We start from the raw sequence: 26,692 nt of genomic DNA, 5'->3' as shown, positions 1-26,692 counted from the left end.
GGCGGCGGCGCGCGAGCCCACCGGCTGCTGCGGCGGGGCGGGAAGCCATGGAGCCGCGGGCGCTTGTCACGGCTCTCAGCCTCGGCCTCAGCCTCTGCTCCCTGGGGCTTCTCGTCACGGCTATCTTCACCGACCACTGGTACGAGACCGACCCCCGGCGCCACAAGGAGAGCTGCGAGCGCAGCCGAGCCGGCGCCGACCCTCCGGACCAGAAGAACCGCTTGATGCCACTGTCGCACCTGCCGTTGCGGGATTCGCCCCCCTTGGGGCGCCGGCTGCTCCCGGGCGGCCCCGGGCGCGCAGACCCCGAGTCCTGGCGCTCGCTGCTGGGGCTCGGCGGGCTGGACGCTGAGTGTGGCCGGCCGCTCTTTGCCACCTACTCCGGCCTCTGGAGGAAGTGCTACTTCCTGGGCATCGACCGGGACATCGACACCCTCATCCTGAAAGGTGAGCGGCGGGCGCGTCCTGCGCCCCTGGCGCCCGCGAGTGGAGCGCTGTTCGCGACTCCCTAGGGGCGCGCGGGTGCCCCGGCCGCCTCCCCGCCGCGTCCCCGCGCTTCGCTCCGCACACATTCTTTCATCCGTCCCCGGCGCCTCCCTTATTCCTCATCCTTTCTTTTTCCTATCTTTCCCTTCTTCCTTCTCCTTTCTTTCCTTGACTCTCCTCCTGCGTCCTTCTCTTAAATCTGTGCTTTGCCTCCCCCCGTCTCTATCTCTTTATTTCCTGCGTTTGCCTACCTCTTTCCCTCTTCTTTTCCTCTCCTTTGGTCTTTCTCTGTCTATGTATACCTTCCGGACTTGGAACGCATGTGTGTGTTTTGTTGATGCTGCTCCGCCGGAGGGTAACAGTAAAAAAAAAAAAAAAATTCAATTTTTCCCAGTCGGGCCCTTTCCCTCGAGTTGTGCTTTCCTGTAAGAAATACCCGCCGGAAGGAAAGTGGTGTAAACCTCAAAAGAAAGGGGATGGGTATTGCTATTGGGGAGCTGAGAAGGCCGAAGGAACCTTCATTTGAACACCCGGTGCAGGGTTTGTGTAAAGACCTCAGGTGCCCTTAAATCATTGGTGGATGCAGATCAATGCAGATAGAATACCGGTTTTTTCAACCTTTGGGATGACTCCTGTGCACTAGGAGTGTCTAGGCACATCAAGGGGAGCCCAGGAGAGAATATGTCCAAGTCCTTTAAAGTATTCCATGTCAGATTTGCGCATGGAATCTGTACGTAATAATTCTCTCTTACGATTGAGAAACCTTGTATGGTTGTTTTTGCTGTTTTGTTTTGCCTGTTATTTGGCACAGAGTTGTGGAGCATCAGTTTGCTCTTCTGAAATGTAAGCAACACCTGGATCCCATGCATTTAATCAGATAGTTAGAACTGTGTTTTGTAATCCCATTCATGTAAAAATATTCAATGTACTACTGGTGAGCCTTCCTTACTAACTTCCAGAACTTGACTTTTAATATATATTTTTTTTTATTCTGAAATAAGAAAAATAAGGCTCCCTTCCCTTGGATTCATTATTACAAAGAAGAAAAAGTCTAAAACCAGTGCATTTTAATATTTATTAGTGTTCGGGAGCTATAAAGCAAATGAACAGATTTGTGTAAAATTACACTTGGAATGAAATTACAAAGAAAGAGGGCATTAATACTGTGTTGGCCTTCAGAGTCTTGTTAGTTGGCTTATTCCTTGTATCTCAAACATGTCAACTTCCTCCATCCCATGGCTAGCTCAGTCGGGGACTGCCATCCGAAATCTGTCTGTTCATGGAATGACTCCAGTGTTTTTTTTGGGGAAAAACCTTCAGTAATCTTCCTTTGGGCAGTACACCCTTTTCTTTCCTCTCCTAACTCTCCTCCAAATTGGATTTCTCCTCAAGAACATGCTGCATAATTAATTCTGATAGTAGCATAGTACATGAACAAACTATAGAAGCAGAATTTGGAGGCTCAGTTATGGAATGCTCATTTAGGCAAGGCAATTTTGAAAGCTAAGCAGTGTAGTCTGTCTGTGGAAATGACAGAGCTGCATTTCCTTGCACTCTTTCTATGCCTAGAGTATTTGATTGCATGTAAATTGTATATAGTGTAATGTCTGAAATGAACAGGGCAATATCTAATTCAACAGCAAGAGAGGGACCCCCACAGAATATGATACACACCTCACCTCTGGAAGTGCCATGACTATTTGAAGTGCATATTTCCTGGCCAGTCCAGAATGAAATAATCTCAGAGGTGAAAGGGACTTTAGATGTCATTGAACTCAACTTCCCACCCATTGTTCAAACTCCCTTCTAAAATCTTTCTGAATGTCCAGCACAGTACTTCCTAAGACAGAACTCATGTACTATTTAAAAGAACTAGATTTTCCTGCTCCTGAATGCAGACTTCAGATGGTTTTTTAGATTAAAACAATCTCAGATTTATGAAAGTGATGGTGTTAGCTAATCCTTTGTGTAGAAAACTGGAGCGTTCTAGGATGCAATCAGGAGACATGGGCTCTATTGCTGACTTCGCTGATGAATTGCAGTGTGCCCTTCAACAAGTGTCCAGGCCTCTTCGGCCTTCAGTTTTCTTTTATGTAGTATCAGGAAGGCTTGACTATTATTTTGGGAATTTTCTAGTTCTAAAATCTGTCATTGTTGTAATAACAACAACATACATTATGTTTATTGGGAAGTTAGTGAACTGACACTATTAAGAAATGCGGAGTTTGGAGGAAAGGACAAACAGTCGTACATTGTATTGTTGTCAGCTGCCATTAAGTCAGCTTCTGACTTGTAGCAACCTCATGCATAATGGAATGAAATGCTACCTGGTTCTGTGCCATCTCCATAATCGGTTGTAGGCTGGACCATTATGACCCAAAGAGTTTTTTTCATTGGCTGATTTTTTAAAGTAGATCACCATGCCTTTCTTCCTAGTCCTAAAATAGAGTTGGAATTCCAGACTAAGCTATCCGGAAGCTCCACTGGAATCTGTTCAGTGTCATAACAACTTGCAAGTTCCCACTGACAGATGAGTGGTGGCTACACGTGAGGTGCATCAACTGGGAATTGAACCCAGATCTCCTACATGTTGTTTGGGAGATGGCCAAAAATGCAACCAGTATTTTCAACATTATTACTAGCCTACCTCAGGTTCTGGTAGCATAATGGCTAAGGCACTTGAATGTTAACGAGAAGGCTGGCGGTTCAAACCTACCAGCCACTCCTCAGAAGGAAGATGGGGCAATCTACTTCTGTAGTGATACTGCCTCGGAAACCCAAGGAGGGGTCGCTATGGGTTGGGTCCCACTCGACGGCACATAATAACAACAACAACAACCACCTCAGATTAGTTGTATAACTCTTCTGGTCTCAGTTTCATCATCTGTGAAATCAAGGGATTAGTCTCTAATACCTTTAAAAATCTATGATTCTGTGAATGATTTGAGAAAGAAAATGTCACCAACATATGGGAAATGAAGAAAAGTAGATTAAGTGGGGTGAAGTGGAAAGAAGTATAAGAATGACATAGGATATTTAGTGGGCTATCAAGAGGAGGAGAGTTCAACCTTTTTTCTTGTCAGTCTAGAGACCAAAGCCAGGAGGAAGGTGAAAGCTGCTTGGAGGAAAACATTCTTATAATTGGAGTTGTTTGCATTTCCTGTCACTGGGGACAGGACAAGTATTTCTGAGAGTTGTAGAGATGACAGATACAAACATACAATGGGTGATTGCTTTGGAAATGATAGGCATAGTAAACATGTGATATGTGAGTGATACACACAATGCTGTATAGCATTGGTCTATGTAAGAGAAAGCACGTGATCCTGAAAAGCATTGATCTCAATGGGGCAGATGTTTGGGGGAAGCATCAAATTCTGATTCCAACCCTCCACTTTGATTCTAGTTCACTTGTAGTCCAGAGTGATCCTAGAAGGTCTTGGTTGGACCTACTGGACCTTGGAGGAATGGAGGTAATATAATTGATAAACTCATTAAGAATCAAGACCAGAAGCTGCTCTACCAGAGATCCCTTCCAAGCCAACAAAGAACTCTTCACCAGCACAGTTTTGAATACAGTTGATTATCCAGGAGGAAGTCCTCATGAGAGTGCTATACTGACCACATTTCATTATCTTGCCAATAGAGATAACATGAGGACTTACCTAATGCTTTAGAGATATCAGGTTCATACTATGTTTCCATAGTTTACTATTCAATCCAATAAATACTCCTTGAAAACCTTATATGCAAGGTAAAACTAAGAAGATTTAGCTATACATGTAAGGGTTCTTTTGAGTATGAGTTGGTCAGTTGACCCTGAGTCAACTCTTATTCTTCCACATATATCCTTCTTACAGCAATGGATAACTTTTGATGCTAAGGAAGCTTCACTGATCAAAGTAAGGACATGTTGTTCTTGTTGTTAGGTGCCATTGAGTTGGCTCCAACTCATAGCGACCCTGTGTACAACACAATGAAACACCACCCGGTCCTGTGCCAGCTTCACAGTCCTTGCTATACCTGAGCCCATCGTTGCAGCCACAGTATCAATCCATCTCGTTGAGGGCCTTCCCCTTTTTTTTGCTGACCCTCCACTTTACCAAGCATGATATCCTTCTCCAGGGAATGGTCCTTTCTGACAACATGACCAAAGTAGGTGAGACGAAGTCTGGCCATTCTCGCTTCGAAGCAGCATTCCAGCTGCACTTCTTCCAGGACAGATTTATTAGTTCTTTTGGCAGTCCATGGTATTTTCAGTATCCTTCACCAGCACCACAGCTCAAAAGCATCAACTCTTCTTTGGTCTTCCTTATTCATTGTCCAGTTCTCACATGCATATAAGGCAAATGAAAATACCATGGTTTGGGTTAGGTGCACCTTAGCTTTCAAAGAGACATCTTTGCTCTTCATCACTTCAAAGAGGTCTTTTGCAGCAGATTTGCCCAGTGCAATACGTTGTCTGATTTCTTGACTACTGCTTCCATCAGTGTTGATTAGGGAACCAAGTAATATGAAATCTTTGACAACTTCAATGTTTTCTCCATTTTTCATGATGCTTCTTATTGGTCCAGTTGTGAGGATTTTTGTTTTCTTTGTGTTGAGATGTGTAGTCCATACTGCAGACTGTAGTCTTTAATATTCATCAGTAAGCGCTTCAAGTCATCTTCACTTTCAGCAAGCAAAGTTGTGTCATCTTCATATCGCAGGTTGTTAATGAGTCTTCCTTCAATCCTGATGCCACACTCTTCTTCATATAGTCCAGCTTCTTGGATTATTTGCTCAGCATACAGATTGAATAAGTGATGATGGAAGGATACAACCCTGACATCCTTCCTTCCTGATTTTAAACCATGTAGTATCCCCTTGTTCTGTTTGAATGACAGCCTCCTGGTCTATGCATAGGTTCTCACAAGCACAATTAAATGTTCTGAATTCCCATTCTTCTCAATGTTACTAATAATTTGTTATGATCCACACAATTGAATGCTTTTGCATAGTCAATAAAACACAAGTAAAGATCTTTCTGGTAACCTTTGCTTTCAGCCAAGATGCATCTGTCAACAATAATGATATCTCTCATTCCACATCCTCTCCTAAATCCAGCTTGCATTTCTGGAAGTTCTGTGTCAATATACTGCTGCAACTGTTTTTGAATTATCGTCAGTAAGATTTTACTTGTGTGCGATATTAATGATATTGTTCAATAATTTACACATTCTGTGGGATCACCTTTCTTTGGAATGGGTATAAATATGGATCTCTTCCAGTCAGTTGGCCAGGTAGCTGTCTTCCAAATCTCTTGGCATAGACGAGTGAACACCTGCAGCATGGCACCCATTTGTTGAAACATCTCAATGGTATTCCATCAACTCCTGGAGCCTTGTTCTTTGCCAATTCCTTCAGTGCAGCTTTGACTCCTTTTTTCAGAACCTTTGGTTCTTAATCATATTACACTTTCTGAAATGGATGACATTGACCAGTTCTTTTTGGTACAGTGATTCTATGTATTTCTTCTGTCTTCTTTTGATGTTTCCTGCCTCATTCAATATTTTGCCAATAGAATCTTTCAATATTGCAACTTCAGGCTTGAATTTTTCCCTCAGTTCTTTCAGCTTGAGAAATGCCAAGTGAGTTGTTCCCATATGGTTTTCTAATTCCAGGTCTTTGCACATTTCATTATAATAATTGACTTTGTCTTCTTGAGCTGTACTTTGAAATCTTCTGTTTAGCTCTTTTATCTTGTCAACTCTTTTATTTGCTTAGCTACTCTCCGTTCAAGGGCAAGTTTCAGAGTATATTCTGACATCCATTTCAGTCTTTTCTTCCTTTCTGTCTTTTTAATGACCTTTTGCTTTCTTCATGTATGATGCTCCAGAACATCATGGATGATGTTCTTGATATCCCACAGTTCCTTTGATTTTCAGTCATTGGTGTTCAACACATTATATTGATTCTTTAGATGGTTTCTAAATTCAGGAGGGATATAGTCAAGGTCATATTTTGGCTCTCATGGACTTTTTTAAATTGTCTTCAGCTTCAACTTGAACTTGCATATAAGCAGGTGATGGTCTGTTCCATAGTCAGCTCCTGGCCTTGTTTTGGCTGAAGATAATGAGCTTCTTCTTTGCCTCTTGCCACAGGTGTAGTCGATCTGATTTCTGTGTACTCCATCTGGTGAAATCCACATATACAGCCACTGTTTATGTTGTTGAAAAAAGGTATTTGCAATGCATAAGTTGTTTGTCTTGCAAAATTCTATCATGCAATCTTCAGCATTATTTCTATCACCAAGGCCATATTTCCCAACTACTGGTGAATCTTCTTTGTTTCCAACTGTTGCATGGCAATCACCAATAATAATTGACACATTTTGATTGTACATTTGGTCAATTTCAGACTGCAGAAGTTGGTAAAAATCTTCAATTTCCTCATCTTTGGCTTTGGTAGTTGGTGTGTAAATTTGAATAATAGTAGTATTAACTGATATTCCTTGTAGGCGTATGGATATTATCCTTTCACTGACAGCATTGTACTTCAGGGTAGATCTTGAAACATTCTGTGTGATGATGAATGCCACATCATTCCTCTTCAGTTTGTCATTCCTGGCATAGCAGATCATATGATTGTCTGATTCAAAATGGCCAAAACTAGTCTGTTTCAGCTCACTAATGCCTAGGATATTGATCTTTATGTGTTCCATTTCGTATTTGACAACTTCCAATTTTCCTAGATTCATACTTCATACATTTATGCTGCAGTTATTAATGGATGCATGCATCTGTTTCTTCTCATTTTGAGTCATGCCACATGAGCAAATGGAGATCGTGAAAGCTTTACAACATCCACATCATTAAGATTGGATCCACTTTGAGGAGGCCGCTCTTCCCCAGTCATATTTTCAATGCCTTCCAACCTGAGGGGCTCAGCTTCCAGCACTGTATCAGATAGTGTTTCAGGGCTGTTCGTAAAGTTTTCCAGTGCAGTGTTTCACTGATATTCATTAGATTTTCAATGGCCAATTATTTCAGGAGTGGATGGCTCCTTCCTTCTTCCAAGTCTGTCTTAGTCTGGAAGCTCCACTGAAACCTTTCCAGCATGGGTGACCCTGTTGGTATTTGAAATACCAGTGGCATAGCCTCTAGCCTCCAGCCTCACAGCAATGCACAATCCACCACAGTATGACAAACTGACAGATGAGTGGTGGAAGTAAGGACATGGCTTTTATAAATGTGCAAATGAAGCCATCCTTCTTCACCTAATAATGGGAAGGCTGGGATTAGTTGAGTAAACCTTGGAGAGGAACTTTCGCAGCATAGACTTAATGCTTAGGGTCTCAGGCCCCATTGTGTGACTGAGAAAATCAGTGTTTTGAAAGAAGTCTTTAGATGTAAAAATCCTAGACAGCCAGTGTGGGAGGGAGTCATGGTGGCGACATCTTTCAGATTGGGATTATGTAAGAGGTACAGGAAATGATAGGTGACATAAAGGTAGGTTTTTCATTCATTCATTTATCCATCCATTCATTTGCTTAATGAATACAAATATAATTCTTCTGTTCTGGGAACAGAAGATACTGTGATAAACAAAATGGAAAAAATTCCTGACCTCACAAAGTTCATATCAAGTAGTGGAGCTTACAACATGACCAGAGTAGGTCAGATGAATTCTGGCCATTCTTACTGCCAAGGAGCATTCTGGCTGCACGTCTTCCAGGAATGAACTTAAATTTCTAAACCTATTCCTATTCTAGATATTTCATATAAATGGTATCATATGATATTTGTCCTTTTATGACTGACTTATTTCTCTCAGTATATAGCATTTACTCTTAGTAGGTTATGGAAAGATTTCTTTCTGGACTAGAGCCTAAGAACACTTAGGGAAGGCTGCTGGCATTGGTAGTTAAATGACAGAAAATACTGTGTTAGGTGGTGGTGCACTATACTCTTGCAGAATTTCTGGCCATTCTGTTCCAGGTGAAATTCTTATGTTTAAACTTATGGATAAACAGGAATCTAGGAGGACAGATGGAAGAAGACTCAGTTGGAAACATTATATAATACTTCTGTAAGTTACTGAAAACACTGACTTTAATAAATAAACATTGATGAGACTTGTGAATACATTTTGAAGAACTATGGAGTAATTAATTTGAATAGGAATTTGAGTCATTGAAATTTATGTTGCAAGTTCCAAGCACTCTTCTACTTGCCTTAACTTTAATGTTTTTTTCTTAATTAAAAATTCCCTTTAAAGACAATAAACACTAATGTTCAAATCTGTGTGCCTTGTTTATATAACTCAAATTCTGATATTATATATTCCAAAACCAAACTCACTGCCATCGAGTCAGATTTGACTCATAGTGACCCCTCCTTGGGTTTCTGAGGTGGTATCACTATGGAAGTAGATTGCCCAGTCTTCCTTCTAAGGAGTGGCTAGTGGATTTGAACCACCAGCCTTTTGGTTAACAGCCAAATGCCTTAGGCACTATGCTACCAGAGCTCCTATATTATATATTACCTGGAATAAACAAAAGGCAAATCAATGTTGTCATGTTATTTTTATGTAATAAAAAATGATAGCTTCAGAAATGTGAAAATTATAATTCTGTAGGTGAAATCTTTTACCTTGTATAAATCACTTGGAATTGAATTCTTGAAATAAAACATGTCCTTGTGATTTCAGAAGTATTTTTCCCCTAATGAGATAAACTGAGATATCAAAGACAGTGGGACATAAATACTTTGTCATTTTGCTCTCTGCAAGAGAAAGAAAGTGGGAGAATTGGTAGGAATTCATTGGATCTGCTCTTCATCCTGTTAATGATTTATCTGCTTCTCCTGTTGCTTATGCTCCATGAAATTAATAGTCTGTACAGGACCCACCAACTTCTACCTGACATAGAAATAGATTGATGACTTTCTTCAGCTCATTTGTAGACCAAAGTATCATTTGTGTTAGAATAATTATCTCCCAAGAGCAGATATATCTAGGGAAGCTGAGAGCAGAGCACTGCTTCTCCTCCCCTTCTCAGTAGTTTACATATTGTTCTCAGAGCTTGTCTTGGGCCAGATGATGTTGCTGGCAAAGGGGAGTCCTCAGTTTGGGGAAGGCTGGGGATGTGTTTGGAGTTCCTTCCTAGGTGGTGCAGATGGTTAATGCACTGCTAACCAAAATGTTGCAGGTTTAAGTCTACCCAGAGGCACCTCAGAAGAAAGGTCTGGTGATCTACTGCCCAAAAATCAGCCACTGAAAACCCCGTGGAACACAGTTCTACTCTGACGCACATGGGATCACCATGAATTGACCTGACTTTCTTTCTTTAGTGTTTTCCAAACTTTTTTTTAGCATCATCCTCTATAATTTGTATTTATTCATTTTTAAATTATATGCAAGGACTACTGTACTAATACAAACATCATAAAACATATACAAAAGCAAATTTTGAAGGGATGTAATAGAAGTAGAAATATATAGAATTTCAACTATTTTCATCCTGTGTGCCTCAGATTACTTGTTTACCCCTGGCATGTACACAGCCCACTTTAGAGACTGTGACTTTGTCTCTCACTGCTTATTAGCAGAACTCAGTTTCATATCTGGGCAGAGTGGTGAGTGACTTTTCCTATTAAGGCAGAAATTTATGTTGAATCTCCCAGTGCCCTGTTATATTACACATTCATCCTTTGCAGTAGAGAGAAGAGGATGAATTTTATTTTTGTACTGTTTATAACATTAGACACAGTATTAAATAAGCCCTATTTTATTAAACAACTTGACTCCTAAACCAGAAGGCTGGTGGTTCAAACCCCCTAGCCACTCCTCGGAAGAAAGGTTGGGCAACGTACTTCCATGGTGATACCGTCTCGGCAACCCAAGGAGGGGTCGCTATGAGTTGGGTCTGACTTGACAGCACATAACAACAATAACAACAACAGCTCATACTACAGAACTGGTTTTTTTTTTTTTTTTTTTGACTGACTTTTATACTCATCCCTCTTTTAAAAATTGTGGTAAAATATATATAACAAAATATTTTTAACATTTTTATATGTATAATTCAATGGCATTAATGACATTCATCATATACAACTCTCACCACTATCCATTTCCACCACTATCCATTTTCCATCACTGTTAACAGAAGCTCAATGCTTCCTAAGCAATGAGTCCTCTTTTCCTCTTTCCTCCCTTCCCTGTTGTTGTTAGGTGCCATTGAGTTGAGTCAGCTCCGACTCATATCACCCCTATGCACAGCAGAATAAAACACTTCCCTGTCTTCTGCCAGCCTCACGATTCTTGCTATACCTGAGCCCACCATTGCAGTCACTGAGGCATTCCATCTCGTTGATGGCCTTCCCCTTCTTTGCTGACCCTTCACTTTACCAGGCATGACATCCTTCTCCAGGGAATGGTCCATTCTGACAGCATGACCAGAGTAGGTCAGACAAAGTCTGGCCATTCTCGCTTCCAAGGGGCATTCTGGCTGCACTTCTTCCAGGAATGAACTTAAATCTCTAAACCTTTGCCTAGTCTAGATATTTCATGTAAATGGGATCATATGATATTTGCCCTTTTACGACTGATTTATTTCTCTCAGCATAATGTTTTCGAGGTTCATCCATGTTTGAGCATGTATCAGGACTTCATTTCTCTTTATGGCTGAATAATATTCCATTGTATGTCTGTACCACATTTTGTCTATCCATTCATCTTTTGATGGACTTTTAGGTTATTTACAACTTTTAGCTATTGCAAATAGTGCTGCAGTGAACATTAGTGTACAAGGCTGTTTCTATCTCTGCTTTCCGTTCCTTCTGGTATATACCTAGGAGTGGAATTGCTGGGTCATATGGTCATTCTGTGTTTAACTTTTTAAAGAACTGCCCAAACATTTTCCACAGTAAATGCACCCTTTTACAGTTCCATTAGCAATGGCTAAAACTTCCAATATCTCTACATCCTTGCCAATATTTTCTGTTTTCCTTTTTTTTTTTTGACACTACACAACTCTTTATTAGTAGATTTATAGTTTTGTCTTGTCTCACTGTGTCTTGAGGCTGATCATATCCAAGTTTTAACACCTTCTATTGCTAACATTCATGAAGGTTATCTTGAACAGGAATTAAATTCTCACTTCCTATTCTGTTAGCAAAAAGAGATGTTTGTTTCCATTTTTACCACCTGCACACAGGAATTGTCTTTTAAAAGTAATTTATAAAGACAGAAGTGGAAGGTGCTTTAAGTGCTTTATGATCAAAATTGCCAGAATCATTGACATTTCCCATTCACCATGTCTCATGGATAACATTTAGCAATAGCCTTGAGGGGAAAAAAAGAAGAGTTTTTGCTATGTCATGGAAAGTTCACATCCAATTATACCCAAGTTGCTGTGATTTTTCCTTAGCTACTGATTTTTCTTCTTTGTAGCTCTAAAAAGAGCCCTCAAACTGCATCAGGCGACTGCTCATAATTGCAAGTGTTCTTGATTGCCATAGAGGATCAGTTTTTGTTGGGGGAGCATCTGGACCTTATACTTTGTATGAGCTGGCAGTTGTTTAATCAAATAGGGCTCATTGAATACTGTGCCTAATGTCATAAATAGTACAGAACTAAAATGTATCTTGTTCTCTCCCTTGTACAGGATAATGTGTGTGATATAATATTGAGGGAGACAGGGCAACTCCCAGTATCACTGCTAAGTGTGAGGCTGTGAATCCAAGGAGTAAGGACATAGAAGGCATTTAGGTGGTGTCTGCATTTCCCTACCACAAGTGGGTGGCTTTAAAGAACAGCAAGTTATTTTCTTACAGTTTAGGGGGCTAGAAGTTCAAATTCAGGGCACCAGCTCTAGGGGAATGCTCGCTGTCTTTTGCCTATGACTGGGAGGTCCTGGTCTCAGCTTCCTTAGTCTCCCATTCCTCAGTTCCTTGGAGATCTTCACATGGCATCTCTCTTCCCATATTTGTGTTTGTCTCTGTCTAATCTGCTTTTTTAATATCATTCAGAAGTGATTAGGTTTAGGACACACCCTACACAGGTGTGCCTCATTAACATAACAAATAAACCCCTCTTTCCAAGTAGAATTACATCCGCAGATATAAAGGTTAGGATTCCAATACACATTTTTTTTTGGGGGGGAGGGCACAATTCAATCCCTAACAGGTGGGTCCAGGGGTTTCCTGACTCTATTTGATATCCGTACATATCTGCAATGCAGTGTGCCCCAGGTTATCCATCCGTGACTTCTGTCAATCATGCCATGACCTCAGATTGGAGGTCTCCTCATTCTCTGAGCTCACTGTTCTTGTGTCCAACTATTTTTCAGGGAAATCCCCTTGTTCTTCTTTGATTCTCAATTGTGTGAATACCTAGGGCTCATTTTCTTGGATTATTTAGTAGCTAAAAAAATACAAATCATCAGATTTGGTCATGCTCTTCACTTCTTCACCTCTCATATAAAAGCAACTGGTGTGATTGAAGAAAAAAATTGGAAACCATACTGTAATCTTGGCACATAGTACAAACAGCAAATGTGTCTCCTTTGGAGGAAAATGTCAGCTCAATATTGGGGATAATTCAGACAAGATCATTTTAACTATGTAAACTTGCTTTAGGTTAAAAACTTTGTCTTCTCTACAGTGACTATTTTTAAAAACCACCGTCCACTGATGTTGTTTAAAGCTTGGTGCAGCTGGTTATAAGGATTTTTTTTTTTAAATCAAAATTAAGGGATTTGTAAATAGAAAGTGGATTTATCTTCAAAACCTGGTAAAACTGGGAACAGTTTATTCCCAAACCCCCACCTCCCACTTTCGCATAGTGTCTCCTTGTGGTTAAAAGTGATTTCTATGATTAATCCATTTTATTGCAAGTTTAAACAAAAAGAATGTAGCCAAACTTCTTGGACCATGAGAGTCAGCATCAGCATCATGAGGCTGACAGCCTTTGTTTGCTGCAGAGTAACGGGAAACTACATGCAGCACTCCATCTTTCTTGTAACTCAGCCAGATGAGCTGATTGCAGACCAAACAATAATGTCATGGGGACACCCATCAGGGAATGCATTAGCAAGTGAAAAAAGGGGAACAATACAAAACAAACTCTAGTTTCCCTTATCTTCAATTACTGAGAATACACTAAATTATTTTTTGTAACTTGCTGGATGTCCCCCAGTGTTCAGACTTAAATATTTTGTTCATAGTTAAAATCAATCAACTTGTGTCTTCTTCCCCTGTTGTTGTTTTTTGCCGTCAAGTCGGCCCGACTCATAGCGACCCCTCCTTGGGTTTCCGAGGCAGTTATCACTATGGAAGTAGGATTGCCCAACCTTCCTTCCAAGGAGTGGCTGGTGGGTTTGAACCGCCAGCCTTTTGGTTAGCAGTCAAGTGCCTTAGGCACTACGCTACCAGAGCTCCTCTTCTTCCCCTAAGGACCTAAAGAATGTGATTTGTTCCCTTCTGATTGCTCCGAGTTACCTGACACTATACAGGTAGAAAAGGAAGCGACTTCAGGAATGCAAGTGGGGAATTCTGAATGTATAGATAATTCCAGAAGGCTTAATTGTCCTTTTCCAACAGGTCATTCTGCTGCATATTGACACTGATGCTTCTACCTGCCATTCAAATGAGCGCTGGCCTGCATACTTAGGATCTGCAATATCAAAACAAACTAGGGTGGGAGATTATATTTGGGTTGGATCTCTTTTGTCTACATTTTAAGGAATTTTTCTTTGGTGTGGGGGATATGAGCATTTACATCAATCAATAATTGGTCAACAAATGTTATTGAGAGTTGGAAAAGAAATGTTTTTGAAAATAAGTGTTTGCTTAATGAGAAACATTGGGTGCTAAGCCTCTGTGGGCTGTGCTTGCTTTCCCTAACTGCATCCAAAGCAGTGAAGGAGTGAGTCTGACTAGGTGGGGCTGGGCTGTTGGTTAATTTGAGTTTGAAGACCATGTTTTTTTTTTTTTTTTTTTAAAGTTCTTACAGTTTTGAAAACTGCTTGCAGTACTGTTTACAGTTGTCATGGAGTTTTTAAGTATGTGCATCCTATCAGGTGGTGCTTAATGACGTTATCCTGAAAAACAACAGAATTGATCTCTTGTCATATAGTTGGAAAATTATGAAACAGATCATCAGAGCGACCACTGGATTTAGCAGAAAATAAGTTGTTTTAGGGGTATGCTGATAAACCAAAAACATAATGGCCAGTCAAAGAATAATTGAGCCTAGGCCAGTTGGAGTTGTTTTATGCCACTGATACTTAAAAATTAAGGATTTCAGGTGAATTAATTCTTTGTGACATCGGACAGATTGTAGGAAAACTTTGCTTGGTTGTCAGATAATGCGAGTATTGGTTGAAGGAAGCTAAAACTAACAAGTACTGGAAAAAACAGGCTGAACTAAAGAGTAGTAGACAAAGTGATGGTGACTGCTAACACATATGTTCCTGAAAAATGCTGTCCTTTTGTTCAGGTGTTTGTAACAAATAAAACAGGAGACACAGGGAACTGTTTACTATTCAGCAGTGAAAGATAAAACCAGGCAGAAGATGTCCACTGAAGAAGCATCAAAGTCATGTTGTATTTCTTTCTTTTTTTTGTCTCAAGGGTTACCTTTTCTTTCTGAAAGAAACTCAAATTGGTAGGAGGAAAATAGGTAAGCACATATAGAATGAAAGATTCATGGAGCTGAAAGGAACATTGAACAGTGATTCTCACCCAGTTTTTATCCTAGGATGACGGCATAGGTGATTTTCACTTGTGCTACAAACTCCTGTCAATTATGTGTAATTCCTGGCACAACAGAGCTGTAGCTCCCTCCCTATCTCTGAAAATATATCATCAGAATGCCTGTGTGCAAGGAGGATGCTATTATCAGCATAACCTTGATTTGGTTTTAATTTATAAGACAGAATATATCATTTGGACCAGAGGAGGCCCTTTGATTTTGTATATAGAACAGGCTTAGATATGGCAGTCGGATTGGCACTGGAGGTTGCACAGGAAGCACTGAGTTTTATCTAGATTGTGTACTTAAGAGGTGGAGGTTGTACGGTGAGCTGATGGAGATTATGGATATGGGTGCTTTAGTCCCCTAAAGTCATCCTTGGGCACCATCACTGATTTGGAAAATTGGGATCTGTATTAAATAATACATGACCTGACTTCAACAGAAAGGAAAAAGACCCTGAATAGCCAAAGCACCATTGAAAAAGAAGAATAAAGTAGGAGACCTCACACTGCCCAATCTCAAAACTTACTATACACTCCTTCCAAAGAGTGAGCTACTCTAGGTGCAAATGGTTAAGCACTCCAACTACCTGACAATTTGAACCCACCTAGAGGAGCCTCATAAGATAGGCCTGGTGATCTGCATCTCTGGTGGTGCAATGGTTAAGCCCTCATCTGCTAACTGAAAAGTTGGTGGCTTAAACTCACTCACCCTTCTGTGGAAGAAAGATGTGGCAGTCTGCTTCTGTAAAGATTTACAGCCTTGGAAACGCTATGGGGCACTTCTATTCTGTCGTATAGGGTTGCTATGAGTCAGAATTGACTCAATGGTAGTGGATTTGGTTTTGATTATATAAATAGAGAAACTGGACATTTCAAAAGCCAATTCCAGTGTTTCTACTGTGTCCATGTCCATAATAGTATACCTCACCCACAAATCACAAAAATAAAACAAAAACACACACACAAAAACTTACTATACAGCCACAATAATCAAAACTCCCTAGTACTGATTTAATGACAGACACATAGACCAGTGGAATAGAATTGAGAACCTATAAATAAATCCATCCATCTACGGGCAGCTGATTTTCAACAAGGGGTCAAGGTCCATTCAACAAAGAAGAAGCATTCTCTTTAACAAATGATGCTGGAAAAACTGGATATTTATTTACAGAAAAATGGAATAGGATCCATACCTAACATGATAAGCAAAAGCTAACTCAAAATGGAACAAAGACCTAACTGTGAGCACCAAAACTATAAAGTTCCTGGAAGATAATATGGGGACAAAACTACAGGATCTAATTGTGTTCAGTAATAGAATACCAAACACAACTACAAATGCATGAGCAATAGAAGACAAGTTAGATAACTACGGCCTCCTAAAAATTAAATACTATGCTCATCAAGAAACTTTATCAAAAGAGTGAAAAAAAAAAGAACCTACAGATTGGGAAAAATCTTTGGGAATGATATATCTGATGAGTCTAATCTCTAAAATATATTGAAAACTTCAACTCAACAACAGAAAGACAACACAATAAAAAAATGAACAAAGGATATGAACAAACACTTTACCAAAGGGGACATTCAGTAGATGTGAGCAGTCAGTTACTTGGTATGGCTCTTCTAGCCATGGTCTTTGTGACTCCTACCAGATTACTGGGTGAAAGGTACTTTGTGGCCTACCAAGGGGAATGGATAGCTTATTAGTAATATAAATAAGGCACAAGGCATCTTACATGGGGTGGGCCCATGGAAATAAGGTGTATGGAACTGTAATGTGGGGATTGGTTAGTTTTGCTATTTTGCTAGGCTTAAAATGAGCCTTCCTAGAGGCAGAAGGGGGCATCTCACTACTGTCAGGAGAGAAGAGCCAGAGGTGGAGTGCAGTGCATCCTTAGTCCAAAGAGCCCTGTGCTAGACCTCGTTGGCAGAGAAACAGCAGACATAACCAGCTTGGACAACCAGCTGAGATGACTGGCTGAGATGACCAGCTAAGATGACTGGTAGAGAGATGGCTGCAGTGGAACCAAAAGACACAAGACAGATTGGCAGGTTTGCCAGCCCACAGAACAAGAAAGCTGAGTGCCTTTGGGTGGGAACCTTGCTGGTGGATTGGGGTGCACCTAGATTCACCTATTGTTGTTGTTGTTGTTAAGTGCCGTCAAGTCATTTCCGACTCATAGCGACCCCATGCACAGCAGAACGAAACACTGCCCGATCCCGCGCCAGCCCCACAATCCCTGCTATACTTGTTCACCTATTGGCAGAGTTAAATAGAGCTTTGCAACACTTTCCTGACCCAGCAGAGCAGAGGCCAGGCCAACAGGCTAAGGGCCAGAGAGGTATGCCTAAGGGCATGGGAGATGGGAGACTGTCCTGATTGAAGGATTGTGTATCCTGAGCATTCCTGAACCTGAACTGTAGCCTATTACTTCCCTAATAAAGCCCACACTTGTGAGTATTGTCTGTGAGTTCTGTGTAGCTATTGCAACAAATTATTAAACCTTACAGAGAAGTAGAGAGTGCCGTGGAAGGTGGTATCAGAATTGGTGAAAAAGTTGGAGGGTGGCAGCATGTCTGATCTCATAGGTATCGACCTTGGGTTATTCTTTCTCCCTCTTATGAAGTTAGAGAAGTTCAGAGGAGGATGACACCCCCATGTCCTTTTTTCAGGTGGCCAAAAAACACATAAAAAGTTGCTGTCATGATTATTCGCCATCAGAGAGATGCAATCAAAACTACAATGAGGTACCACTCACCCCTGCAAAAATGGCACTGATTAAAAACAGAAAACAACAAATACTAGAGAGGTTTCAATGAGATTGGAACCCTGCTGCACTGCTGGTGTGATTGTAAATTGGTTCAACCACTATGGAAAATGGTATGTCCTTCCTTAGAAAGGTAGATAAAGAAATACTCTATGTTTCAGCAATACCACGCCTAGGTATATATCCTAGAGAACTAAAACTACTGACACAAATATATGCACACCTATATTCATTGCAGTATTATTCGCAATAGCAAAAAGATGGAAAGAATCTGACTACTCATCAACAGATGAATGGATAAACTGGTACATATGACAATGAAGTACTATGCAACCATAAAGAATGATGCATTTTCAAAATATTCTATAATGTGAATGAATCTGGAGGACCTTATCTGAGTGAAATAAGTCAATCACAAGGACAAATATTATATGTTGTGGTTACCTAGTGCTGCTCTGACAAGAATATACCACAAATGGGATGGGTTAACAAATGGGAATTCATTCTCTTACAGTTTGGAGGCTTTAAATCCAAGTTCAAAGTGCCATGCTCTAGGGTCTGGGTGAAAGCCCCTCTGCCTTGGGTTTCAGCTCTGCCTCCAGTTCCTGGCCCACTGAAGCTAGAGGCATTTCTTCACTCAGACAGCTACTGGCTGCTGAGGCTGCCAAGCCCAAGGTTGACAAGTAAAAAGGCACAGTCCCAATGTTACCAAACCACGTAGCAGGCCATTAATTCAAGTCCATTGGAAGTCCCAAGGTCGGCAGAGCATGGCACGCTGCTGAACAATGACATGGCTGCATGCAGGGTCCAAGTGTGCCATAAGCTAGAGACCACTCCCAAAGCTGTTTCTTATATATGGGAAGCAGACCACATACCCAAAGCAGCTACTCAGCTGCTTGTGGTAGCTCCCACCATAGAGTTGATTGCCAGTCTCTTCACGGGGAATAACTACCACCAGCTTCCCAGCCACTCAACCAGGCCCAGCCAAGTTGACACACAGACATAACCACCACAATTCTACTGCTTGTCAACTTGGCACCTGTATAGATCTTCAATGGGTGGTATCTGTCCAGGTCTCCTCCACTGGGTGGCTCGAATCCCCTAGTTCCTGAGTGGCAACCTCACCCCCTTGACCTGGCAGACCTGTTCCTCTCCCTCTCGGGCATGGCAGCCCTGCCCCCTCACTCTTGGGCAGTGGCTATGGCTCCGCTGGCTATGGCTCCACTGACTCACATGAACGAGCAGCCCCACACTCCAGAACCAAGTTGGTGAAGGTCTGGCTCTTTGAAACCTAGGGGGCTGTGGTGGTTCCACCCCCAAAGGCCATGGTCCTACCCTCTCAGGCTGAGGCAGCCTTGCTTCCATTTCCTTGGTTTCTCTGCTTCTGCTGATTAATGCTGAAGGCAACCCACTCTTATGGAAATCTTCCTGTCCCCAAAGCATTCAGCTTTCTTGCTCCGTGGGCCGGCCAACCTGCTACTCCATTTCATGCCAGTCTTTTCTACCAATTAATGCCCGAAGGCAACCCACTCTGCTAGGAAGCCCCCTACCCAAAGACATCAAGCTTTCTCCTCCGTGGGCTGGTAAGGCTCTCGCTGTCTCATGCTGGTTCTCTCAGCTTTGCTCCTGCCATCTCTCATGCTGGTCTCTGGGCTCTGCTCCTTCCATCTCTCATGCTAGTCTCTTGCTCTGCTCCTTCTGTCTGTCATGCCATATGCCAAGGTCTCTCTGCCAGGGTCTTGGATCAAGAACACCCTCTACTCCTGTTTCCACATTTTAGGTATCTGTCAGAGCAGCACCCCACTCTCAGTACCAAATGTGTTAGACTGGGTTCTCTAGAGAAGCAAAACCAGTAAAGTTTATATAGAGAGAGAAAGGGAAATTTATCTTAGGAAAATGGCTCTCACACTTATAGAAGCTGGCAAGTCCAAAATTCTTGGATCATACGTCAAGCTGGAAGCTTTTCCCAACTCACAGAGCTGCAGGGGCTGAGGAGCTCAAGGTTGGCAGGCAGTACACTGGCTGTTGACTCCAACAAATGACGAATCCAAGATCTCCAGGCTGAATGGTGGATTGTTCACTCATGGACAGTTATAGGCAGCACAACAGAATCCTGATCCACAGAAGAGTGTCTCTTTTCCCAGGATGTCCATAAATATACTGGAAGCAGGCCACACTCCTAGGAAAACTCCCTTTCAATGGATTGGTTGCTCAAAACATATACATCTGATCCCATCATTGGAACAACCCACATCACAATTGCTTAAAACACACAGAATTGTGGTCCAGCAAAACTGACACACAACTTCAACTAACACACTATATGATCTCATTATTATCAAAAGACAAAAATAGGTATGCATACAGAAAGGTACATTATTTGGTGATTATCAAGGTTGGAAGGGAGAAGGAGGGGAATCACTTTCTAGTGACACCTGTTAATTTTGGTGATGTTGTTGTTGTTGTAATGTGCCATGGAGTTGGACCCGACTTAGCAACCCCTCCTTGGGTTTCCGAGGTGGTATCACTATGGAAGTAGATTGCCCAACCTTCCTTCTGAGGAGTGGCTGGTGGGTTTGAACCGCCAGCCTTCTGGTTAGCAGTCAAGTGCCTTAGGCACTATACTACCAGAGCTCCCAATTTTGGTGATAGGAAAGACAATATCAAATAAGGGTGAAGCCAGCACAACTTGACCAAGGTAAAAGATGGCACTAAGAAGGATGACACAGTGAGGGAAGATTTTAGTAAAAGTCAAACCATATACAATTTTGCAATAACAGTAATAACCAAAAAAATGTGTGTGTGGTTAAATAGGTAGATATGTTAAATAAGCAACGTATATGTATATGTATAAATCAAAAACCAAACCCTCTGCAGTTGAGTCGATTTAGACTCATAGTGACCATTTAGGACAGAGTAGAATTGCCCCATTGGGTTTCCAAAGCTGTATATCTTTAAAGAAGCAGACTGCCTCATCTTTCTCCACAAAGTGGCTGGTGAACTAGAACCACCAACCTTTTGGTTAACAGTTGAGTGCTTTAACCACTGTGTCACCAGAACTCCTTTATATGTGGATAAGAAGCTCATATTAATATATGGATGCACATGTATAGATGTTTCTGTAGACAAATGTATATACATATTTGTGTGTGCTGCATATATATATATATATATATATATATATATTCATATATAAAATAAAACACAAAGGGGACACAGTTATGGATACTTCCTAGACATAACCAAACACCTTGGGGGATTGGGTTACTGGGTTTGAAGGCTTAGAACCGTACGTAGTCTCAGTGGCAGCTTGGTCAACTGGCATAACATAGCTCAAAATATTTGCCTAGGAATGTTCTGCTTCCTAGTTGGAGAGTAGTGCCTGGTATCTTAAAAGTTTGGGAGCACTCATCTAAGATATAGCTATTGGTCTTTACACATCTGGAGCAAAAGAGAATAAAGGACACCAAAGACTCAAAGAAGAAACTAGTCTACAGAGTAGTGAACAGGTTAGTAAGTAAGCACAGGTCAGCCCTTGCTTACCTTATTTATTAGGTACTCTGCCCCTGTCAGGGATTGTAGTTTTGAAAAGAGGCTTTGATTCTATAGGAAGGTGCTGTGGGGTTGGGAGAAAGATAGATGCCAGCCATGCATAGAAGCAGAATCTTTGATGTGGTGAAAAAATGTGAAATTGTTCACTACAGATTGGTAAGTAAGCACAAGTAAGGCTGTGCTTACCTTGTTTATTGGGTAACCTACCCCTGCTAGTCTACAGGGCTAATAGCCTACATGAACCACACCCTCACCTATCTTAAGACCTGAAGAACTAGATGGTACCCAGGTACCACTACTGACTGTTCTGACCAGGGACACAATCGATGGCCCCAGACAGAATAGGAGAAAAATGTAGAATAAAACACCTTCCTCACAATGGTCAGATTTACTGGATTGGTAGAGACTAGAGGAACCAGTTGCCCTGGGATACCCTTTAAACTTGGAATTAAAACCACTCCTGGTGGTCACCTATCAGCACAAGACTGTGCTTCTCTAAACAATCATCTAACTAAGACTTAACAGTCAGAATTTAGCCTAGATCAAACATGAGAAGGTAGGGAGAACAAAGAAGCTAGATTAACGGAAACAGAATAACCAGAATGGAAGTGAGAATGTTACACTGTGAAAAGTGTAACCAATGTCACATAATAATATGAACAGAAATGGTTAAATGAGAACCTAATTTGCTATGTAAATTTTCTCCAAAATCACAAAAATGCATTACTTGTTAGTCTTCTGAACATGTCCCAACATAACTGATTTTGAAAAAAAAAAAAAAAAATGACAGCAGTAATCATAAAAGGACAGTTTTGTATGTTCTCCAACTGTGACAGTTATTGTAATGCATATATCTGAGAGGCATTACACAGAGCAGTTCCCTATTAAGCACACATACAGATGATTTCAAAGTAATATTTTGATTATATCATGGGAGAAATTGAGTGCTGCTTACTAATGGAACCCAGATTTTCATTTTGGAAATTTGTGGCATGAGTGTTTTTTAGAGCATGTTTTTATTCTAAATTACCACGGAGTTCTTGTTTCAGCACTCTTCTAGTTTGCAGGTTTAAATGGTAGACTTGCTATTTTTTTCCCTATCAAGCATTCTCCCATGTATGTAGTCTTCTGTGGTTGTTTTTATTTCTGCAAAGGTCAGGTATACCTGTATTTCTGATGAGGTGTGAAACGTTATTATAATTTGAGTTTTGGGTCAAATTTTTGAAAACGCAATTTTTAAAGTGCTTCATAAATATTTATCCTCTCACATAGGTGGGTTTATCACTTAAGAGTTTTTCAGTGCCAAATAACAGAAATCCCAAACAAAAAATGGCTTAACCCACTACGAAAATACATTATCTCACATAATAAGAAGACTGGAGGTAGTTAATTAAACAAGTTCAATGTGGTTTGGCCTTTGTAGCCCGTTGTCTATGGGCTTGTCTCTGCTTGCTTATAGTAGTTGGTAACTCACTTCCTCACTCAGCAACAATCCAAAGGTCGGGAAGCAGGGGAGCCTACATCCCTCTTTGTGTCCTTTTTTTTGCAATACAGTAATTGTAATTTCCCAGAAGTCCCCCAACAGACTTCCCTATAGGCCTCATTGGTTAAAATTGTCACATGGCTATTCCTAAACCAATCCCTGACAAAGGAATAGAATTGCTATGATGCCCATAGTCCTGCCCCAGCGCTGAGCACAACCTGTACTTCCCAGGTAGCATTTGGCTGCCTGACATCTGAACAGAATCAGGCTTGTTTTAGCTAGGGGACTGTTGTGTAGGCAACCACAGTGCCTGTCACAGCTGGGAAATTCAAATGGCATGGAGTGAATATGCACCATTCCTGTAGTCATTTCACAGTTAGGACAGGACTGAGAGAGAATCCAGATTTCCTGCCAGCTCTTCCATATTTACCACTTTCTCACACATCCTGTGCTGAAGAGCACATGGAAGTTCCCTGAAAGCCCTATGCTCTTTTGTTTGCAGTGCTGTTTGTGACTCTTTAATATCTTTCCAATGACCCAGCAAACTGCAGAGTGGATTCTAGGGAGGCTTATATATAATTGCGCCTTAAAAAATGGAATTTAAAATGTTCTAAATTATGCATTTTAAAGAATATAGATATACTCTCAGATCAGCTGGTGCATTTGCTATAACTTTGATATACATTGAATTGGTGAGGTCAGTGCTTCAGTACTTCCCAGCTGCAGAGCCATTGATGTCCTGTCCCCTCTCACCCCTCATGCATAGTTCAATGTTCTTCAGGGGAGAGCTTCCTGAGGTCATTATTCTGAGTATCATCCACCTCACCCCTCCCCTAGCCAGTTCAGTCTATAAAATCTGTTAGAGCCACAATATGACTTGTTTTCATTTCTCAGAGGAAAACAACAGCAGCAACAGCAACACATTTCATTCACATCCCTTGACTGGTAATCTGGGTGGTAGTGGAAGCAGTTTGGACTCGAGTACTAACTGAAAGGTTGGTGGTTTGAACACATTCAGCAGTACAGCAGAAGAAAGGCCTGGTGATCTGCTTTTTTTTGGTAAAGATTACAGTCAAGAAAATCCTATGTGACAGTTTTACTCGTGGCGACACATAGGGTCGCCATGAGTCAGAATCAACTTGATGGCAACAGGTTTGGGTTTTGGTTTTGACTGGTAATTGAGTGACCATCATTACCACTTCCCAAGTCCACCTGTAATGTAACAACTTCAAGGATCTAGCAAGTCAGTCTGTGCTACTGCTTGTGTCCTGATGTGTTGATAGAGGCACAAGTTCAAAATTAGGGAAACATAACAGTTCTAAATTGAAGAAGAGTCACTTTACTCCTGTCTATAATGGGAATAGATAAACCCCAAAACTTTGTGACTAATCGCTGGCTTTCTAAATTACAAAGGTGAAAGGCCACCTAAGGAAGCTGTTGGGTGGAGTGTGTGGCTATGAGTTTGAAGGAGTGGAGTGGAGGAAGGGTGTACTGAGATGAACTCCATTCATCTTGGCATATGTGGTAGTTAAGTTTGTGTGTCAACTTGGCTGGCCTTGGTTGAGTGGCTGGGCAGCTGGATGTAGTATTCCCCATGATGAGACTGGTAATCAATTCCATGGTGGAATCTACTCTGAGCAGCTGAGTAGCTGCTTTGGGGTATGTGGTCTGCTTGTATATAAGTAGCAGCTTTGGGAAGAGTCTGTAGCTTATGACATGCCTGAACCCCGCACGTAGCCATGTTGTTGCTTAGCAGCCTGCCATGCTGGCACTTTGAACTTGGACTTAAAGCCTCCAAATTGTAAAATCCTGTTTGTTCAATCCATCCCATTTGTGGTATATTCTTGTCAGAGTGGCACTAGGTAACCAGAACAGCAGGAATGTTGAGGTCAAAGCACTACTGTGCACCTCACATTTCCTGACAGAATGGCTATGCTCTTTTTATACCTCTCATTTGGAATGGAGAGGTCTATTTAATAAAGCTTGATATCTCCTCAGAGCAGGAATCACAAAGCAAGAAAACAATCTGAACTGCTACAGTTGGGCTGAGCTAGCAGGATTTTAGCACAGAAGCCTCAGAAGATGGTATAGAGCCACAAGATATGTGGGTGGGCATATATTTGGTCCAACAGATTGTGTGCCGATTTGTAGGTTAAAAAAAAAAAATTAAAAAAGCAAATAGGCAGGAAAGAAAGGAAGGAAGGGAGGAAAGCCAGGGAAAAGGGCAAAAGGAGCAAATGTAGAACTACCTGGTGGACTGTGGGGAACCATTTTTGCAGGATCTTGTTTCCTTAAATATCTGTTAGGTCCACTTATCTTTCCAGAGTACAATCTAATGTCTTTCCCTTGATGAAAAATCTCTGATGGGTTCCTCAATAAGTTAAACACAGAAGTACCATACGCATGCACACACTGTTGTCTAGTCGACTCATAGCGACCCCTCTTTGCATTTCTGAGGCAGTATCACTATAGAAGTAGATTGCCCAAACCTCCTTCTGAGAAGTGGCTGATTGGTTTAAACTGCCAGCCTTCTCATTAGCAGTCAAATGCCTAGGCACTATGCCACCAGAGCTCCTCATAAGTACCATATGACTCAGCAATTCTACTCTTAGGTATGTACCAGAAAGAATTGAAAACAGCTGTTCAAATAAAAACTTGTATACAATTGCATAGCAGCACTATTCAACATAGCCAAAATGTGGAAACAACCCAAATGTCCATTAACTGATGAATGGATAGACAAAATGTGGTATAGCCATGCAATGGAATATTATTCAGGATTACACTGATACATGTGACAACATGGATGAACCTTGAAACTATTACACTAAGTGAAAGAAGCCAGCTGCAAAAGACAACATTAAAGTATGGTTCATTTTTATGAAATATCCAGACTAGGCATATCCAGAGAGACAGAAAGCAGGGGCAGGGAATGATGAGTGATGGGTACTGGGTTTCCCTTTGGAATCTTGAAAATGTTTGGGAAACATATAGTGGTGACAGGGACACGACTTTGTTAATGCATTAAATGCCACTGAATTTCACACTTTAAAGTGGCTAAAATGGTCGGGGGTAGTTGGGGGACAGGGATTCTCTGAACACTTTCCACCACCCACAGCTGCAAGTGTGAACTTTAGCAGGTCATAAAAAACCCTTCACTATTTGGTCTCAATTAATTTTTTGGTTACATAGTATGTCAACTTGGCTGGACCACAACTCTGTGTGGTTTAAACTGTTGTAATGTGGTTATTCCCATGATGGGATCAGATGATTATGTTTTGAGCAGGCAATCTGTTGAAAGGGAATTTCCCTAGGGGTGTAGGCTGCTTCTAGTATATCTATGGACATTCCAGGAAAAGAGACATTCTTCTGTGGATTGGGATTCTGTTGTGTTGCCTACAACTGTCCATGAGTGAACAATCCACCATTCAGCCTGGAGATCTTGGATTTGTCATTCGTTGGAGTCAACAGCCAGTGTACTGCCTGCCAGCCTCGAGCTCCTCAGCCCCTGCAGCTGCAAGAGTCGGGAAAAGCCTCCAGCTTGATGTGGAAAAGCCTCTAGCTTGACGTTTGATCCAGGAACTTTGGACTTGCCAGCTTCTATAAGTGTGTGAGCCATTCTCCTAAGATAAATTTATATATATATATATATA

At 41.2% G+C, this 26,692-nt stretch overlaps 1 protein-coding gene across 1 annotated transcript in view; it reads left to right on the top strand.

Moving 5' to 3' along the window:
• The first annotated feature begins 47 nt into the window (after window positions 1-47).
• TMEM178A (transmembrane protein 178A) overlaps window positions 48-26,692 on the top strand; it is an 88,046-nt gene continuing 61,401 nt past the window's right edge. The window contains exon 1 of the mRNA XM_007945044.2: window positions 48-447. Within this exon, the coding sequence (XP_007943235.1) occupies window positions 48-447 (400 nt within the window). The remainder of the gene's footprint in view (window positions 448-26,692) is intronic.

The sequence above is a fragment of the Orycteropus afer genome, unplaced genomic scaffold (genome assembly GCF_000298275.1).
Source record: "Orycteropus afer afer isolate SDZICR_OR568_19922 unplaced genomic scaffold, OryAfe1.0 scaffold00131, whole genome shotgun sequence".
In the NCBI taxonomy this organism is placed as follows: Eukaryota; Metazoa; Chordata; class Mammalia; order Tubulidentata; family Orycteropodidae; genus Orycteropus; species Orycteropus afer.
This window is presented reverse-complemented; position numbering and strand designations above follow the sequence as displayed.